General features: G+C 46.8%; 1 protein-coding gene across 1 annotated transcript in view; it reads right to left on the minus strand.

Moving 5' to 3' along the window:
• MCCC1 (methylcrotonyl-CoA carboxylase subunit 1) overlaps positions 1-20,531 on the minus strand; it is a 66,608-nt gene that overhangs the window by 19,128 nt on the left and 26,949 nt on the right. The window contains exons 10-14 of the mRNA XM_040428286.1: positions 17,372-17,499; positions 15,500-15,683; positions 14,880-14,989; positions 2,562-2,778; positions 2,140-2,226 (exon numbers count right to left, since the gene is read on the minus strand). Coding sequence (XP_040284220.1) covers positions 2,140-2,226; positions 2,562-2,778; positions 14,880-14,989; positions 15,500-15,683; positions 17,372-17,499 — 726 coding nt within the window. The remainder of the gene's footprint in view (positions 1-2,139; positions 2,227-2,561; positions 2,779-14,879; positions 14,990-15,499; positions 15,684-17,371; positions 17,500-20,531) is intronic.

Here is a 20,531-nt window from a genome sequence, read left to right on the forward strand (position 1 = left end):
ACTCAATACGAGCAGGATATCTGCCCATGTAAAAAGACCATTAATCATCTTCTCTCCTTTGATCTTAGGCCTCATGCACAGGACTATATTTATCTGCGGTCCACATACCTGGCCGCATGCATCCTACAATTTATGCAGCGCCCAACATGAAAATTCTGCTAGTCTGCCCCAATCAGTACAATTCTTAGCACTATATCTGAACATGTAATATTAATAGGTTTTTTTTGCTCACGATTTCAATTAAAGGGGTTGGCCAAGATAATTAAAAACCTCAGACAAGCCCTGCAATAGCCTAAAATAAAATATCATCTTATACTCACCCCTTTGCCCAGCACCATATTCTTCAGTGCTGATCTAGTCCTCCGTCCACTGCTTAATTACATAGTGCAGCAGGGACGTGCCGGTACATGGTCTACCACTGAGGACAGTGATTGGCTGCAGTGATCACAATATGTACACCTGCATGTCACCAACAATGTGATGTGCAGGTGTACAAAATGTCATCGCTGGACAAAGGTTTGAGCAAAAGAAGATTTTTAATATGTGTCAATGTAGGATTGGCACACTCAAAACATGCGGAGCCCCACGGAGTTGAAACAATTTATTATAACTACGTTTGATAAAATATGATAAAATACAATAAAATGCATAAAATAAATTAAACAATGGTAGTAGTTTTGTAATATTCAAATCAACTTATTGCAGACAAAGTATCCTGGATGTTCTCAATAGTGGATGGGTCTGCAATGACACACAATAGATGCTTAACTGCAGATCCTAACAAGAGGGTGTTGTCTTGCAAATAAAACGCACTCTAGGTCACTACAGTCCATATGTATACAAGTCACAAAATATTCAGAAGGACTGTTTGAATTCCAGGAGGTTGCATCAAACTCCGGTTATATTCATATGCAAGAAAAACGCACTGAGAGACTCTACATGCAGAAAAGCGCATACAGTGATTTCCTATGCAGGCACTATATTCCTATCTCTGTATATCTACAGTTTCTGCAATCCATGCATTCCAAGGTTGTTATAGGAGTTTTTCATAAGAATTTTCTGCATGCATTTATATTTGTATTTTTCTCAAGAATTCTATTCAAGAGGATCCTCAAAGAAGTTATTCCACACAAATTATTTGTGTAGAATAACTTATTTACTAAGATTTACTATAGATTTATTTACTAAGATTTTTAATATACCAGTACATTTCTTTAATCAGTGGAACTGGACAAGTGTCAGATATTCTGGTAAACCAGGCATTCATGGATTATAATATAGCTAATAAAACTTACTTGCAAGGGAAAAGTACCTATAACCACTTAACGATCACGGACATACTATTACATATTTTTAAAAACTTTAAAAACTTTTCTTTTTTTGTCTTAGCTTTTTTTTGTCCCCTTAGAGGACTTGAACCTGTGATCTTTTGATCACTTGTACTATTCACTGTAATACTCCTATATTAAAGTGCCTAGTCATTCTGACAGAGGCAGGATGTAATAACAGCTGGAACATGGCAGGCCTGAGACCCTTCAGAAGGCCCCCTGCTACTATGCCAAGTACTCATCACCCATCGATTGCATTTACAGGGTGCCGATCGGAGCCCAGAAGGAGCTCCCTCCTTCTGTATTTCTGCTCAGATGCTGCAGTTAATATTTACTGCAGCATCTCAGAACTTAAACTGCAGGAATTGGAGTTGTTTACGATCCTAGCAATCAGAATGGGATGTCTATGGTATAACTCAGCTGGAACCCGCAAGCGATGGTGCAGCAACAGCTTCTGAGTCAGCGCCATCTCCATGATGTGATAAAGAATAGATGAATACTTACCTGACAGACCTGCCACCGATGCTCCAGTTCTCCTGGCATGGCTCTGTTTTCGCAGCTGCAGAGGTGAGGCCAAGTTGACAACACATAGCCACTGCAGCCAATCACTGGCCTCTTCAGTGAACAGATGTAACGTGGTGTCAACGTGACGTCACTGCTGCAGCTTAGAAAACAGAGCAGTAGCACTGGATCTGTCCGGTAAGTAATCATCTATTCTTTATAACAGGTTGATCCCCTGATTTGAAACAGGAATTTCAGCATACATAGATAAATATGAACAAATGTGCATACCCACATACAAGACACTTACTGTTTTCTCCGTCCATCAAGGAAAGGTTCCTGGTATAGAGAAAATTCATTCGTCTACCAGTGCTGGATGCAAATGGAGAGGAGCTATCTACAGAAGAAAAAAATTGAAGAATGTTAATTATCATTTAAAGAATGTTGAAAAACAAATGTTTGTCTATGAGGATCAGACATTGCCAACTAACCAATGATAAGACCAAAATAAACATGCAGAGATTGGTGGCAGTGTAAGCCAATCCAGCTGTCAGACTCCAGTGGTATCAACCTAGAAGGGGCAAATTCTATATACCTCTGTGCTGAATCATATCCTACTGAAAAGCATGCTGGCCGTAGCCATGGTGGAGGGGGGGCAATAAAATATACAATAATTTCTTATCAATCTGTGTAATCTCAAAATAAATAAAAAAGGAACAGCTGAAGACAAACCTTCCCACTGCAGATTAAACTCTTTGGTTAATAGCTGCTCCTTCAGAATAAGACCTAGTGCAGCCTGGCACAGCATCTCAGTGGAGGTCCCTTTCTTAGGAGGAAACAGTTCTTTATAATGCTGGGGGATAAAATTAGTATGTACATCCCCTGCTTCAAATGCAGAGTGTCCAGAGAGACTGAGAAGAAAATCGATATTAGTGCTCAAACCCACAATCTGAAAAAAAAAAAAAAAAAAAAACAGAAAAACAATTATTGTTAAAAAAAAAAAAAAAAGCAGCTAATCAGGAATATATAACCAAAGCCAAGAACAAAATGAATAGCAGGGATAAAACCATTCTATATGAATACGTTCGTCCCCCATACAGTTTTTATCTGTCAGCTGCTTACACAGGAAGACGTGCTGGCGTTTGCACACGTGTGCTGCTGGAAGTCTACTCCGGCCCCATAACTATACGGGCGAGAGATGCGGCCGCAGCACAGCAAACATGCCGAGAGGTGGCCAGGCAAAAAACGCAGTGGGTCGGAACACCGAACGCTAATTTGAAAGAAGCCTAACAGATTAACTTCTAGAAGCTTCTGGAGTGCAGTAATGGGAAAAAAGCTATTGTACAAGTTTTTTGCACTTTAAACTTATGACGTTCACCGTGTGACACTAATAGCATTTTACTTTTATTGCATGGGTCAGTACGATGATGACGATATCAAATATCTATAGTTTTATTACGTTTGCACAATAGTAGCATGGCTCATGCAAAATAGGATTTTTTGTGCTTACCTGTAAAATCCTTTTCTCGCTGAGTTCATTGGGGGACACAGAAGACCATGGGTATAGCTGCTACCACTAGGAGGCAACACTAAGCAAAAAAAAGTGTTAGCTCCTCCTCTCAGCTATATCCCTCCTGCAGACACTGAATTAATCGTACAAAAGCAGTAGGAGCAGCCAGGAGAAGCCAACAGAACACAATAAAAAGGAAGAAAACCAGAGATGGGTCATCATCAAGAACCAGAAGGACCCATCTAGGAGAATCAGCAATGTACATACAGGGTGGGAGCTGTGTCCCCCAATGAACTCAGCGAGAAAAGGATTTTACAGATAAGCACAAAAAATCCTATTTTCTCGCTCGTATTATTGGGGGACACAGAACACCATGGGACGTTAAAGAGCAGTACCATAGGGAGGGAACAAGAACAGAACGAATCCAAGGCCGGTCTTAAGGCCCCGCACAGAAATGCGGGGGAAAGACACACTAGGAACCCTGAAAAGGGACAGGAAGACCCATTCCCCGGAAAGCCCAGCCAGAGAGCGGCTGAATACGCAGAGGGAATATAAGTCACGGCATAGGAGACTTCAGAAGAAGTGGAGAGACCACAGAATATCCACAAGGTGGACAAGAATGAAGACAAGACAGTCACCAAAAGCAACGGGCGATTGCGGAAGATACAGGAGAGAAATACGTAGTCTAGATCCAGAGAAAGAAGACGAACTGAATATGGCGTCTGGATATCAAGGGCCAAAGAACTGCAGATGTGACAAAACCTGCCCCCCATGGGGGAAGAAGTATGGATGCCCGAAGGCAAAGGCCACACACACCATACCGGACTGCCAGAAGAGAAGAATACTACAGCGGGAACATGACGAACAAGTCAGGGCTAGAGAACCTGGAAGTCAGGCATGAGAATGGCGCACAAGAAAAAATTCCAGAACAAGAGAGGAGAGAAGCCGTCTGATACTCCATGGAAGGCTGTCTGAACTGGCAGACCTAATCGGAAGGCTGCAGACAGGAACCAGAGATAGGACAAATATTGCGCCAGGAAGGGAGTGTGGACCCCGAACGCCACAAAGTCCCAGAAAGAGACTGGTAACAGAACCAACACCACCCGCGCAGATATCTCACAGTAGAAAGGGGGCATACGAGAACCCAATGGCTACGAACACTGACCGAGCAGGCAGTAACAGAATGTGAGGGAGTGCAACTACTCACCCTGCGGAAGGGGAGAAGTAGAAGCAGCCGATGCAGCTAAGTAGAAAACCAGCACTTAGGGGTGACAACAAGGACAGTAAGACCGCTCAACCCCGTGAGAGGAGCCATCTAGACAACTCACATATGCAAACTGAATAGGTGCATACCCAAACTCCACACGGAGGGAACGCTGATGCTTTCACTGTAGTAGATGGTAGAGGCAATGTGGTACATGTAAAGGGGACAAGGCGCTAAGCCAGCGCTATAGAAATTGGTAGGTTATACCAGGTACAGAAAACGTACTAATGCCCAGCTGAAGTGAGCAAACCCCTCAGCTGCAGCGTGTCATGGCAGAATATAAGCAAAGTGCCCCCTGTGGAAGAAGGAAATGTAGACACGATCACAACTACAACTAGCGAGAAGGCACCATACCCTAGAAGGGGAAATGCTGTGTAGATACCGCCGGAATGCCAGGGCCGATGCTCCACATGGAGGAAGGGGATGAGGAGAAAACCATAAATGTAGTGTCTCCCGCCCATGCGTCATGTAAGCCGCAGATGAAGGATGAACGCAAAAATTCCCCCTAGGAAGGATTTACGCAGTAGTAGCCATGGAACAGGAGTAGCCAGAATATCTATGGGCAGTGCAAAGACTGCCTCACAGGGGGGAGGTGATAGCAACAACTATGGCCATCTAGGGTCACAGGAAAGACTTCAACTGAAAATGAGGACAACAGCAATAGCCACCAAGAATTGGTGCTAGCGCAACACTCCACCTGAGAAGGAAGAAAACTGGCAATCAGAGCAGAAGTCGATTGTACGTGTCTAGCCAATAGGCCACCCATGGAACAGGATGCCATGCAACAAGGAACAAATGAGAGTAGTCGCGGTAGACAATGTTGAAGCAATTACTCTACCCAAGAAAGACAGATAATGTAATAGGAGGAATAGTTTCCAGTGGTAGTGGAATTATTCAGTTGACGGAAAGAGGGGAGCCGAAAAGATGTCCCCTGACAGTGCAAGCACTACTGGTTGTGCAACTACTCCGTCAATGGGGGGAGGGTAATGGTACAGGATCTCTACCACACAATTGTGGTGCAACTAGTCCCCTAATAGAAGGGGGAAAGCCGACAGGACAGATGATATCCAGTATGAGAGTAATTACTCCGCCTGCGGAGGGGTTAATGCAACCGGACGTATGGTATCCGGTGGAAGTGCAATACTCTGCCTAAGGAAGGAGGCTAAGGCGACAGTCTGTCCAGGATCCAGTGATAGTGCAATTACTCTATAGAAGGAGGGTAATGCTACAGGATCTACAGTATGCAACTGCGGTGCAACTAAACCACCTATATAAAGGGGGGGAAACCGACAGGACAGATGATATCCAGCATTAGTGCAATCACTCCGCCTGCGTAGAGAGCAATTCAACAGGACGTATAGTATCCGGTGGAAGTACAATTACTCAGTCTAAGGAAGAAGTGTAGTGTAATTACTCTATGGAAGGAGGGTAATGCTACAGAATGTACAGTACCCAGAGTAAGTGCAAATACTCCAACTATGGAAAGAGGGTAATGCTACCGGAAGCATAGGATCCAGCGGTAGTGCAACTACGCTGCCTCAGAAAGAAGGGTATCGCTACCGGATGTACGGTATCCACAGACGTATAGGAACCAATGGGATTTAAACATTCCGCCGATAGAGGATTACTCTGCCCATGGAAAGAGGATAATGCTACGGGCCATACAGTACCCAGTGGAAGTGCAATTACTCCTCCTAAGGAGGGAGGGCAATGCTACAGGCCGTACAGAACCCAGTGGGGGTGCAATGACATCCATCAGATTCCAGCATGGTGTCTGTCACATTAATGAGCAAGTAGCAAACAGAATCTGCCATCAAAGCCTTCGCCACAGCTATGTTGATGTCAATCACAACACCATAAATCAGCCAGCATCATACATACAGTATTATATCAGTCCTATATATTCCTCAATAGTTTATATAGAAAATTGCACTGTTTAGCATGTACCTGTAAATATATATATGGGGTATATATTACATGGACCAAGGATGACTGCCCTTCTAAATGTGCCACCAATCGAGCAAAAACGAGATTTTTGTATAACTTACCAGTAAAATCTCTTTCTCGCTCTTCCTTGGGGGACACAGGAAACCTTGGGTATAGCTCATCTCCATAGGAGGCGTGACACTAAGTGAAAGACTGTTAAGCCCCTCCTCCAGCAGCTATACCCTCAGCCTGGAGCGAGCGACTACCAGTTATGTGCCCAAGTAGTTAAAACAAAGGCAAGGATCAACCAAATTAACACCAACAAGTCAAAACTCCCGTCAGGGCAACCAAAACAATGGGTGGGTGCTGTGTCCCCCAAGGAAGAGCGAGAAAGAGATTTTACTGGTAAGTTATACAAAAATCTCATTTTCTCGCCCAATTCCTTGGGGGACACAGGAAACCTTGGGACGTTCAAAAGCAGTCCACAAATAGGGAGGGACCACAACCCAAGATGAATTAAAGCACCATAGGCATTAAGGCACCGCCGCCTGCAAGACCAGGCGGCCCAAAGCAGCATCCGCCGATGCATAAGTGTTCACCTTGTAGAACTTGGTGAAAGTGTGCAAAGACGACCAGGTGGCCGCCTTACACAATTGTTCAGCCGAAGCTCGATTTCGCTGAGCCCAGGAAGCCCCGACCGCTCTGGTAGAATGAGCGGTAACACCAAAGGGCGGTTCCCTGCCCTTAGCACGGTAAGCCTCAGCAATAGCCATCTTGATGAAGCGGGCAATAACCACTTTAGATGCCGCCAGCCCCCTGCGCGGACCCTCCGGAACCACAAATAGAGAATCCGAGCGCCGAAAGGGTCTAGTTACATCCAAGTAGATCCTCAGAGCCCTAACAACATCTAGACGGTGAAGATCCCGTTCCCGAGGATGAGACGGGGACGGGCACAGAGAAGGAAGGACAATATCTTCATTCAGGTGAAAAGCGGACACCACCTTCGGAAGGAAATCCGGAGCCGGGCGGAGAACCACCTTGTCCTGGTGAAAAACCAAGAGGGGTTCTACGCAAGAAAGTGCCGCCAATTCAGACACACGCCGAAGAGACGTGATGGCAACGAGGAAAAAAACTTTGCAAGACAACAAGCGAAGGGAAACCCTGCGCAAAGGCTCGAAAGGAGAAGATTGGAGAGCCGTCAGCACAACATTAAGATCCCAAGATGGAACGGGAGCGCGATACGGGGGAGCATAGTGAGCAACCCCCTGAAGAAAAGTCTTAACTGGACCGAGCGGAGCCAGAGGTCGCTGAAAAAGGATCGAAAGCGCTGAGATCTGACCCTTTAGGGTACTGAGACCTAAACCCAAGTCCAGACCAGACTGCAAGAAGGATAAAATCGTGGGGAGAGAAAACCGAAGGGGATGAACATCTAAGGTCTCGCAGAAATTCAAATAGGCCGGCCAGGTTCGGTAATAAATCCTGGACGAAGCCGGTTTACGCGCACGAATCATGGTACGGACCACGTCAGCAGAAAACCCCCGCCGCGTTAGGACCGCGGTTTCAATAGCCACGCCGCTAAACGTAGCGACCCTAAATGCTGGTGGAAGATCGGCCCTTGAGAGAGGAGGTCTTCTCTTAGAGGCAAGGGGGCGTCTGCCAGGAGCAACATAAGGTCGGCGTACCAAGGACGACGAGGCCAATCCGGGGCTATTAGGATCGCAGGCGTGCCCTCCGCCGCGATCTTCCGAAGGACTCGTGGAAGAAGAGGCAGGGGCGGAAAAACGTAGAGGAGAGAGAACTCCGTCCAGGGAAGGGCGAGCGCGTCCGCGCCGTAAGCGTCCGGATCCTTGGTTCTGGCCATGAAGGTGGGAAGCTTGTGGTTGAATCTGGAGGCCATGAGATCCACGTCCGGACGACCCCAACGGAGGCAAAGAGACTCGAAGACGTCGGGGTGCAGAGACCACTCGCCCGGGTCGATCGTCGTCCGGCTGAGGAAATCCGCCGCCCAATTGTCCACTCCCGGGATGTAAATGGCCGAAATGGCTGGAACATGAATTTCCGCCCAGCGAAGGATTAGAGACACCTCCCTCATCGCCGCCGCGCTGCGAGTGCCCCCCTGATGATTTATGTATGCCACAGCCGTGGCATTGTCCGATTGGACACGAACAGGGTGACCCTGAAGCAGCGAAGTCCAATGCCGGAGTGAAAGGAGAACCGCCCTCAGCTCCAGAACGTTGATCGGCAGTTTGGACTCCGATGGAGACCAAGTGCCTTGTACGGACCGAGGAGGAAACACCCCCCCCCCAACCCCGCAGACTGGCATCGGTGGTAATCACCAACCAAGTTATCGGCAGGAAGGACTTCCCTTGGAGAGGGGTCCGTAACCACCAGAGGAGAGAGGAGCGAACCTGGGGGGGAAGGGGAAAGTGCTGATCCAGACTTTCCTGGGACTTGTCCCATGCGGACAGAATGGCAGTCTGAAAGGTGCGGGAGTGATACTGCGCGTAGGGGATTGCTTCGAAACAGGACACCATCTGTCCCAAGACCCGCATGCTGAACCGGAAGGAAGGATGGCGGTGGGTCAGAAGGCTCCGAACCGACCGATGAAGGAGCTGGCGCTTCTCTGACGGAAGCCGAACCGCCGCTGCATCTGTATCCAGCAGCATCCCCAGAAAGATCAGTTGCCTGGATGGAACAAGAGCGGATTTGGGAAGATTGATAATCCAACCGAACCGGCGTAAGGTTTGTAGCGAGAGGTCCACACTGGCGGATGTCAGTGACAGAGAGGGTGCCTTGATAAGGAGATCGTCCAAATATGGAAGAAGAAAAACTCCCCTGGAACGAAGTAAGGCGAGGACAGGGGCAAGGACCTTTGTGAAAACACGAGGGGCCGTCGCCAGCCCGAAGGGGAGAGCAACGAACTGGTAGTGGTCGGACCCCACTGCAAAGCGCAGAAAGCACTGATGACACCGAGCGATTGGAATATGAAGGTAGGCGTCCTGGATGTCGATAGAGGCCAGGAACTCCCCTTTTTCCAGAGAGGCCACCACCGACCTGAGAGACTCCATCCGGAATCGCTGAAGACGAAGGAAACGGTTTAACCGTTTTAGATCCAGAATGGGACGAACCGAGCCTTCTTTTTTGGGGACCACAAAAAGGTTCGAATAGAACCCCTTGAATCTTTCTTCAATGGGAACCGGAGCGATGACCCCTTTGTCCAGAAGGGTGCGAGTGGCAGTAAAGAAATCGGCCGCCCCTTGGGGATCCCGGGAGCGAAAGAACCGAACTGGGGGGAGGGACGTAAACTCGAGTTTGTACCCGGAAGACACAACTTCGAGAGCCCAGGCGTCGGAGACGTGCGCCTGCCAGAAGTCCCTGAACAGGAAGAGACGTCCCCCCACCCGGGTGGGTGGGGGCGCACCTTCAGGTAGTGTTCTGCTTGGTCGCGGGAGGGCGAGCAGGCTGTGACTTGCGCCAGGAGGGCTGGGTCCGAAAAAAAAGGTTTCTTACGTCTGTCTTGGACAGAGTTAGGGGATGGACCTGAAGAGGTGCGAGGTGCGGGAGCCCTGCGGGAAGACCTGAAGCGAGAAAAAGTGGGACGGCCTCGAGTGGTGGTCCTAGTCCTAGATTGAGGAAGATGCGTACTCTTCCCCCCCGTGGCTTCGGATATGATTTCATCCAAGCGGGTCCCGAACAATCGAGAACCAGTAAAGGGAAGGCCAGTAAGAGACCGCTTTGACGTGGAGTCCGCCGTCCAAACCTTTAACCAAAGCTCCCTCCTGGCCGAAACGGCCAGGGCAGACGAACGGGCTATGAGAGCCCCCGCATCAAGGGATGCCTCACAGACGAATTTGCCGGCTTGAACGATAAGTTGGGCTAGAGCACGGAGGTCCTGAATAGGGACGTCGGATTCAAGCTCCTGATCCAGCTGAGAAGCCCACTCTGAAACCGCTTTTCCAGCCCAAGCGGAAGCAAAGACCGGCCGGAGGGCGGAACCGGAGGCTGCAAAGATACCTTTGGTAATGGCCTCTATACGGCGATCCTCAGTGGATTGTAAGGAAGAGCCATCAGCAACGGGAATAGCCGTGCTTTTTGCCAAACGGGCCACCGGGGGGTCGACTTTGGGTGGTGACGCCCAGTTTGTAATGCAATCCGCCGGGAATGGATAACAGATATCCAACTTCTTAGGCGGGGTAAAACGGGCATCAGGGCGGGCCCAGGCCTTGGAAACCACCGACGAGAAGTCAGTGTGGAGGGGAAAAACTGCAGACGTCTGTTTTTGGCGAAAAAAGGAAACACTGTTTTTTTCAGAATTAGGAGGATCATCGTGAATCTTAAAGGTATCACGAATATTGTTAATAAGATGGCCCACAGCAGAAGCCAGTTTTGAAGGCAAGGCCGAGTCCATATCACAATCTGAATCAACTAGTTCCCCTTCAGAGGGCATATCCTGTATCGAGGAAGGGCCCGACTGAGAGCGCACCCTTGGGGGTGATACTGAAGCATCCGAGGATGATAGGCGCTCCGCCCTAGACCGCTTCTGGGGTTGACGGGCTCTGGAGGTGTCGCCTGGAGAGAGGGACTCAGACGGGTCAGCTAAGATAGCGGACCCGGAGGGCCCAGCAGGGGAAATATCCGGCTGCGATAAGGGCAATACCTCTGCAAGGCGGCCCACAACGTTAGAGAGGCTGACCACAGCCTGGGAAAGGGATCTAGCCCAGTCAGGGGGATCCAAGAGGCCAGGGGGTGATACAACAGATGGCGGACCCTGTAATGGGGCTTTGCAAGCCGAGCAATGCGGGTCAGGCTGCCCTTGAGGAAGGGGCGCCTTACATGCGGTGCAGGTGTGATACCAAGGACCGGCCGGCGCTGAGGGGTCAGCTGAAGTAATATAAAAGCGTCCAGGCCAGAGGGCTGCAGAGCTAGAAGGGGTCAACAGTCCTACCAGGTCACAGTGGGAGCGGACGGCAACAGCAGCGACAACAGCAGCGGCAACAGCAGCGGCAACACCTGAGGTAAAAAACGATCCGTCCTGAGAGCAGGCTGGCACGAAGAGGAGGCGGGGCCAGCGAGGAGCGGGAAGAAAGACGTCCGCCCCCCCGACTGAATGTCTAACATGTACAGGAGAAGCGGAACGAAGCTCCGCCCCCGCTGGAACTTTCGCGCGCGCGATTCAAACAAATATGCCGCCGAGAAAATATTGCCCCCCGACCACCTCCTTATACACCGGCGGCGAATGACACACCGGTAGCCGGCAAGAGAAGTCAGCCGGCAGCTGAACACAGCGGCAGCACTGGCCGAGATAACAAAAGGCGGCCCCACATGGCCGCAGCACCTGAGGTAAACTTGTGCAGTAAACCCTCCTCCACGAGCACCGCTCCGTCCTGCTCACACACAAAGGGGGGAAGCCGACAGTAAGCCTTGTAATGTGACAAGGCTAGGCAGAGGGAACACAGAAGTTAGAACCCTAACAGAGGGGGGGTAGGAACGGCTGCATAGCCACCTCACCAGTCGACGTTTTCACCCTCAGTCCATCCAGCAGGGACGCCCCTTCAGCCACTGGCACCGAAGTGGCAGGAAGCTGGAGAGGGGCTTGCAGGCGGGCGACCCTTGTGCTGGCGGGATGCAGGGGAGCTGGGCTGCCCTGGTCCTCCTTTTCTTCTGTGGGGGAGGCAGCAGTGCGGATAGCCGGCACTGGCGCAGCTCAACCCCGGGAAAACAGAGAGGTCTTTGCGACTCTGTTGTCCCTGTTGAAAAAAGGAAAAAAGTTGAAAATAATAAAAAGAGAAAAAAATAAAATCTTTAGCAAAGACAGCTCTGCAGTGCAGAGAGTGTCTTGCCTCCTTGACACTAAGCAAAAAACTGGTAGTCGCTCGCTCCAGGCTGAGAGTATAGCTGCTGGAGGAGGGGCTTAACAGTCTTTCACTTAGTGTCACGCCTCCTATGGAGATGAGCTATACCCAAGGTTTCCTGTGTCCCCCAAGGAATTGGGCGAGAAACACTCATTTGTCAGTGATTACATTTTCCATGTGCCGTATGAAATTATTAATTTTCGGCAGCAGATCGTGCTGTGTAAACAGGAATGTGCTGCCAGCAAACAGTAAATCTGAATAAGTACACAGTAATGATTGCTCGTCCCCATACAAAGGGAATGATAGCTGCATGAAAATGCAGCTATCACCTCTGCTTAATGATCAGGTTTGTTCCCAATTATTTTACTGCCTATGCATCGGCCAATGTAAAGCGGCCAGTGCTGGAATAATCTGACAACTAGTCTTGAAAAGTAGTGTGTGTATTAGGCTACTTTCACACTGCCGTTTCTGGGTCCGCCTTTGAGATCCGTTTCAGGGCTCTCACAAGCGACCCAAAACGGATCAGTTTAGCCCCAATGCATTCTGAATGGATAAGGATCCGTTCAGAATGCATCAGTTTGCCTCCGTTCAGTCTCCATTCCACTCTGGAGGCGGACACCAAAACGCTGCTTGCAGCCAAACGGATCCGTTTTTACTGACACAATATGGTGCAATTGAAAACGGATCCGCCTCCCATTGACTTTCAATGTAAGTCAAAACTGATTCGTTTGCATTATCATGCGTTTGCATTATAGGTGCGGATCCGTCTGTGCAGATACCATACGGATCCGCACCTAAACGCAGGTGTGAAAGTAGCCTAACCTGTGCTTATACCTTGATACTGAAATGAAATGTGATCATATGGCACAGAGGTTAGGGCACCTAAATCAATATTTGGCAGTCCTTTGAGCAATTGGATTTACACCTAGAGACTTATGGATCTTGTGATTGAAATATTTAGCATATCTGAAGATCTAAAGTCGGCATGTATGAATATTTATATGCTTAGATGATCATAAGCGACAAATGAAAACTAGTCATAACGCATTCATTATCATAGTGTGTAAAGGCACATTTACTCCTTATACCAAGTGACATTATACTGTAGATCAAGTGTTATCAGCACTTTATCATTTGTTTCTAACAGCGCATGCATGTGACTGGAAGAGAATGCAAGGTGTAAGATTATGTCTATTTAAATGGGAAAAATATATTTCTATGTTTACCAAAAAAAAATCACACTGGTCTCAGTAAAAGTGCAGCTTTAGTGAATGTAACGAAGAAAATGACTAATATTAACAATGACATGTGTCTTCGATGCTGCCACTAATCTGTGCTACTGTAGACAGAATCACTCTCCTTCCCCTTCTGCAGCTGACACTATAGTCCTTTCTTACTGTCCCTGCAGAAGGAGTCTTCTCTATACTACCATGCTACGGAAGAGGTTCCGGTCCTTGCCTGACAAGCAGGGAAAAAAAAAACTTTTCTGATGGTGGCTCTGCAGTGAACATAGGGTCACTATGTCTGTGTGGAGAATTTCTGTACATGCTTGACCATCACCTCAATAGGTAGGCATACACTTTGCTAAATAGTCTGGCAGCACCATACTATTATTATTTTATTCTACTCACTTATATAGCGCTGTTATATTCCGCAGCGCTTTACAAACATTAGCATCACAATGTCCCCAATGGGGATCACAATCTAAGTTCCCTATCAGTATGTCTTTGGAGTGTGGGAGGAAACCGGAGTACACGGAGGAAACCCACTCCATGCTGATGTTGTCCTTGGTGGGATTCGAACCTAGGACCCCAGTGCTGCAAGGCACCAGTGCTAACCACTGAGCTGCTTAAAGGGAACCGGTCATCAACTTTATGCTGACCTCACTGAGGGCAGCATAAAATAGTGACAGAAATGCTGATTTCAGCGATGTGTCACTCATGAGCTAATAGTAAGTGGTTGCTGAGAACCAGCATCATAATCATTACAGCCCAGGGCTGGAAAAGAGTCAAATCTACCTGAGAAGAGTCCTGGTTATTCCTAATCTCCTGCTCTCTTGCCCATCTGCTGATGGTTGGTAGTTCTCTCCTAGAGAGAAAGAGAGAAAACTCGGTAGAAGACTGTCAGCCATCAGCAGGTGGGCAGGAGAGCAGGAATTCATGAATAACCAGGACTCTTCTCAGGTGGCCGTGACTCTTTTCCAGGCCCAGTCTGCAATGATTGTGATGTTGGTTCTCGGCAACCACTTACTTTTAAATGGCAGACCGCTGAAATCAACGGCCTGTCTCTACTTTATTCTGCTGTTAGTATGGACATCATAAAGTTGATGACAGGTTCCCTTTAAGTAAATACCATAACTCTTCACACAGCGCGGTCATATGGGAGGCTGCGCCAGGTACTGCTAATTCAAGGCTCAAACACTGATGGCCTGCCCCAGCTTTAATGTATTACAGTATGCAATAAGCTCCCATGATCCTTTGGGAAAGCTATTTACTTACATTGTACTGCTGTAAGCAAAACCGTAATTTTGTCAGTGCTGCTTGCCGATCTTCTGCCCACACGACTAATTTAGCGATCATTGGATCGTAGTGTACAGAGACTTCATCACCTTTCATTTAGGAACACAGAAAACAGCAGAACATTAAGGTGGCAGAAATGAATGAACGACTCACAGAATAAACTGTACAAATAGCAGAATTTTCATTACCATTTGTCACAGATATCATGTTTTACATGCAATACAGTAAATGCATTGTATTAGCTTGCGATGTGCTGTAGTATTTTACAGCATATAACACCGATGGCCCGTTTATAGGATAAACCATCAGTATGTTACCTGTGGGGGTCCGAACCCCACCAATCAGCAGAAAGAAGAGGCAAAGACACTGCAGTACCTGACACAGCGCTGCTCTTGTACATCTGGCTGTGTCTGGTACTGCACACCATTCACTTGAATAGGACATTGATGTTGCTGTGTGTCAGTTACTGTGTGGGGCAGTAGGGTCCTCACAGATCACACATTGCCAAGAGCCATCAATGCTAGATCCCAGAAAACGCCTTTAATACTTTTTTGTAATCTTTTAAATAATGGACATAAACTATTTAAGAAACAAATCACCTTGTCTAACTCCAGTCTCAATCCGTGTAGAACTGTCGGCTAGTGGTGTGGAGAGATGGAGGAGTGGGCCAGCCCCTGGCATGAAGTTATTATTGGGATCTTCAGCATATATTCTAGCCTCAAATGCATGACCATTCAGGGCGATTTCATCCTGATTCACAGGGATCCTCTCCCCAGCGGCCACCTGCAGAGGTGTGAATATATTAGAATTATTGTACCTAATACTACATAATATGATATTAAATAATGAGTAGATCTGGTAAATTATATTCCCCAATAACTGAAATACTAAATGAAAAAAACTAATAGTATTCATAACACTATGCAATAACAATGGACAGGTCTACACCTCACTGTAACGGAATGAAATGAGCAGGACACTCTGCTATACATTAAGGCAATCATTTCTAGCACAAGTACTGAAGAGGACAAGCAGCTTAAAGAGCATCAGTCAGCAGATTTGTACCTATGAAACTGGCTGACCTGTTACATGTGCGCTTGGCAGCTAAAGGCATGTGTTGGTCCCATGTTCATATGTGCCTGTAGGAGCAATGGGAATGTTGCCATTACTCCTAGAGGCTCAGCTCTCTGCAACTGCTGTGCCCCCTGTACTTTGATTCACAATGCCAGGCAGTGTTAAAAGTGATCACAACCGGCCCGGTCAATCAAAGCCCAGAGGGCACAGCAGTTGCCGAGAGAGCAGAGCCTCTAAGCGTAATGGCAATGCCACCATTTGTATACATTAAAATTTCATTTTTAATGCAGGCACATATGAAAATGAGACCAACACAGATGCCTTCAGCTGCCAAGTGCCCATGTAACAGGTCAGCCTGTTTCATAGGTACAAATCTGCTGACAGATGCCCTTTCAGGTGCAGACCCCTTGGTGAATGAGCATTGCTGAAATGGTTCACAGTAATGAGACTGTAACTCATCTATTCCTAGATCCTAGTGTGTAACTTACCTCCACCTACTATTTCCAGAAGGGTCCACTTAAAATTTTCTGACTTCTGACTGATAGGCTACAAGGCCATATAGATGTACTAATGTAATAAACTAATCTTTATCAAGAAGGAGTAAACCAATGGGCAAGTATGGAGTAAGTCACAAGTAGGAGGAGATATCTAGAGAGAATAGTTCTAAGGACTGCCTAAGGTTGGCCATACACATCAGATAGCTGTCAGCTGAAGGCTCGTTCGACTGACAGCTATTCCTCTCGACTCCATACACCCGGCTGTAGGGCTTAGCCGAACGTGGATCTGCTTTGGATTGGAAAAGGAAAAAAAAGTATTGCTGACCTCTGGGCAGCTTATCTCCCCTGAGAACAAAAAGCATGTTGAATTCCTAATTCCTTCTCAACCCCAATGGCAGATGCTGGACATGTATGAGGGAGTTGGGAAGCCCCCATAAAATTAGATGGATGGCCAGATCAGACAACATTCATCTAATGGATATGACCTGATTAAGAAGTATGTTCCTTATTTGTTTCTACATATGCTTTGCTTTTTTCATGTACAATTTTTTTTCTAGCTGAAGAAATCAAGATTGGAAGATATTTGCTTAGCAGATATTTCCTTGAGATATTACAAATAAACTTACATAGTATGCAATAAAGAAAGCTAAAGTCAACCAACCTAATCTACACCTCCTCATTTTTGCCTTTCCTAAGAGCAGCTATAAACAGATAATGGGTTTACAGAAAACAATACTGTGAAGCAATACAAGGCAATACATGAAGTTTATACAGCTACAATACTGTAACATAGTAACATAGTACATAAGGCCGAAAAAAGACATTTGTCCATCCAGTTCGACCTGTCATCCTGCAAGTTGATCCAGAGGAAGGCAAAAAAAAAAAACACATGTGTCTCACCCGCAGCTGCCACTCTACAAGGTCAGTACCAGTGATCATCTCCGTGACTGGGTGCTCTACTTGCAGACGTGTGTTCATCTCCATGAAGTAAAAATTGTGTTCTGAATCCATAATAAATTCTACAGTTCCTAAAAACATGAATTTAAGGCAATTGTAATATAAATTGTGAAAAAAACATTTTGTATTTCTCATCACGTTTTCTGATGCCATTTTTGCCTGGCATGTCCCTGCCTTGATCAGTATCTGTGTCAGTGCAGATCACTGCAGCATGGTTCTCCTCTATTTGCCAAGCACTTACTAACAAGGAAGCACTGGGCAAATAGCAGAGAACGGTGCTGCACTGTAAACCAAATATTACAAAGCATTTGGAAAGTCTTCAGACCCTTTCACGTTTTTCACATTTTGTTATGTTGCAGGCTTGCAGCGTTTCCTCATCATTCTGCACTCAATATAATGAGAAAATGAAAACAGAATGTTCAAAATCTTTGCTAATTTATTAAAAAGGAAAAACTAAGATAATGCAGTGACATAAGTATTCAAACCCTTTGCTCAGTACTTCGTTGAGGCACCTTTGTCAGTGATTACAGCCTCCAGTCTTCTTGGGTATGATGCTCCCAGGTTTGCACATCTAGATTTGGGGATTTTCTGCCATTCTTCTCTGTTGAAAAACACCCCACAGCATGATGGTGCCACCACGCTTCACTGTAGGGATGGCATTAGGCAGGGGATGAGCAATGCTGGTTTCCTCCTGACTAGTGTTGAGCGAACTTCTGTTTTAAGTTCGGCGTCTAAAGTTCGGCTTCCGGTTAGCGGAGAATTCCGATATGGATTCCGAATTCCGTTGTGGTCCGTGGTAGCGGAATCAATAATTGGCCATTATTGATTCCGCTACCACGGACCACAACGGAATTCGGAATCCATATCGGGATTCTCCGCTAACCGGAAGCCGAACTTTAGACGCCGAACTTAAAACAGAAGTTCGCTCAACACTACTCCTGACATAAAGCTTAGAACCGGCCAAAAAGTTTGATCTTGGTTTCATCAGACCAAAGAATATTATTCCTTTAAGTGCTTTTTGCAAACTCCAGGCAGGCTTTCATGTGTCTTTTACTGAGGAGAAGCTTATTTTCAGCCTCTCTGCCATAAAGCCCAGACTGCTGAAGAGCTGCAGTGATGGTTGACCTTCTGGAAGTTTCTTCCATCTGCATGCAGGATCTTTGGAGCTCAGCCAGAGTGACCATTAGGTTCTTGGTCACCGCTTTCACCAAGAACCTTCTCCCTCAATTACTTACTTTGGTGAGGCAGCCAGCCCTAGGAAGAGCCCTGGTTGTTTCAAACTTCTTCCATTTAAGAATTATGAAGCCCACTGTGTTCTTGTGAACTTTCAGCACAGCAGACCAAATCATGTCCAATCAACTGCTTATTTACCCCAGGTGTGCTCTAATTAAGGTGTAAAAACATCTCAAAAATGATCAAGAGAAACTGAAAACCCCCAGAGCTAAATTTCAAATGTCATAATAAAGGGTCTGAAAACTTGTCTATGCAAAATGTATGGGGTCATTTATCAAACTGGTGTAAAGTAGAACTGGCTTAGTCGCCCATTGATTCCAGATTCCACCTTTCATTTTCTAAAGGAGCTGTCAAAAATTAAAGGTGGAATCTGACTGGTTGCTATAAGCAACTAAGCCAATTCTACTTTACACCAGTTTGATAAATGACCCCATTAGTTTTTCCAAAAATGTCTACAATTCTGTTTTCAATTTCTCAACATGAAGTACTGAGTGCAGATTATTGGGGGAAGACTTTTCAAATGCATTGTACTAAAACAAAGTGCAGTGCCACAGACAGAAAAGTGCAACAGTATTGCAAGCCCTCGCCTATATTTCAAAGCCAGAAGGACCTGCAAGGGTTGTGGACAAGTGGAATCCACACGATGAAGCTTAGTGGGACCTATCTAAGCTGCGACATCTGCCTAGTCTCTCAATCAAGCATCCACTGGAACTTTAAATCTAGGTTTGTTTCTGCCAATACAAAAAATAGGATTTTTTCGTGTTTACTTGTAAAATGCTTTTCTCGCTGAGTTGATTGGGGGACACAGGAGACCATGAGTATAGCTGCTGCTGCCACTAGGAGACGACACTAGGCAAATAAACTGTTACCTCCTCCTCTCATTTATCCCTTCCTGCATACACTGAACTAATCAGTTTTGTACAAAAGCAGTAGGAGCAGCCAGGAGAAGCCAACAGAAAGCAAGAATAAGAAGAGAAGTGAAGATGGGTCAGAACCGAGGACAGGTGGGACCCATCTGGAAGATCCAGCAATGTACTCACTGGGTGGGTGCCGTGTCCCCCAATGAACTCAGCGAGAAAATAATTTTACAGGTAAGTACAAAAAAATCCTATTTCTCGCTCGTATCATTGGGGGACACAGGAGACCATGGGACGTTCTAAAGCAGTACCATGGGGAGGGAACAAAAGACCAAAGCAAAGACCCGCACAGAACTGCTGGAAGAGGATGCACAGAAACCCTGAACAGGACAGGAAGAGCATGAACCAGGAATACCAGCCAGTGAGCGTAAAGGATGCAGTGACTTAGACTGGGCAGAAGAGAAAAGCCCAGTTAAACGAAGCCAAAGGGCTGGAGATTAGTGTTGAGCGAACTTCTGTTTTAAGTCCGGCGTCTAAAGTTCGGCTTCCGGTTAGCGGAGGATCCCGATATGGATTCCGAATTCCGTTGTGGTCCGTGGTAGCGGAATCAATAATCGGCCATTATTGATTCCGCTACCACGGACCACAACGGAATTCGGAATCCATATCGGGATCCTCCGCTAACCGGAAGCCGAACTTTAGACGCCGAACTTAAAACAGAAGTTCGCTCAACACTACTGGAGATACTTCACAAAACGTGGATAGCAGCACAGAATATCCACAAGAAGGATAAGCCTTTTTGACGAATGAACATGATGCCTGGGAGGTACCTCTGGGTATCAAGGACCACAGAACTGGTGTTGAAGTCTGGAATGGAAGGCCAGGACTGTTTGCATGACAATAGGCCCTACGGAAAAGCGAGGGAGGTTCACCCAATACAAATGGGTTTGCAGAATCCGGGTACATATGAGACCCAGCCAAAAAGCGGGGAGGACCCCGACAAAACTCATCCA

This window comes from Bufo bufo, chromosome 4 (assembly GCF_905171765.1).
Source record: "Bufo bufo chromosome 4, aBufBuf1.1, whole genome shotgun sequence".
In the NCBI taxonomy this organism is placed as follows: domain Eukaryota; kingdom Metazoa; phylum Chordata; class Amphibia; order Anura; family Bufonidae; genus Bufo; species Bufo bufo.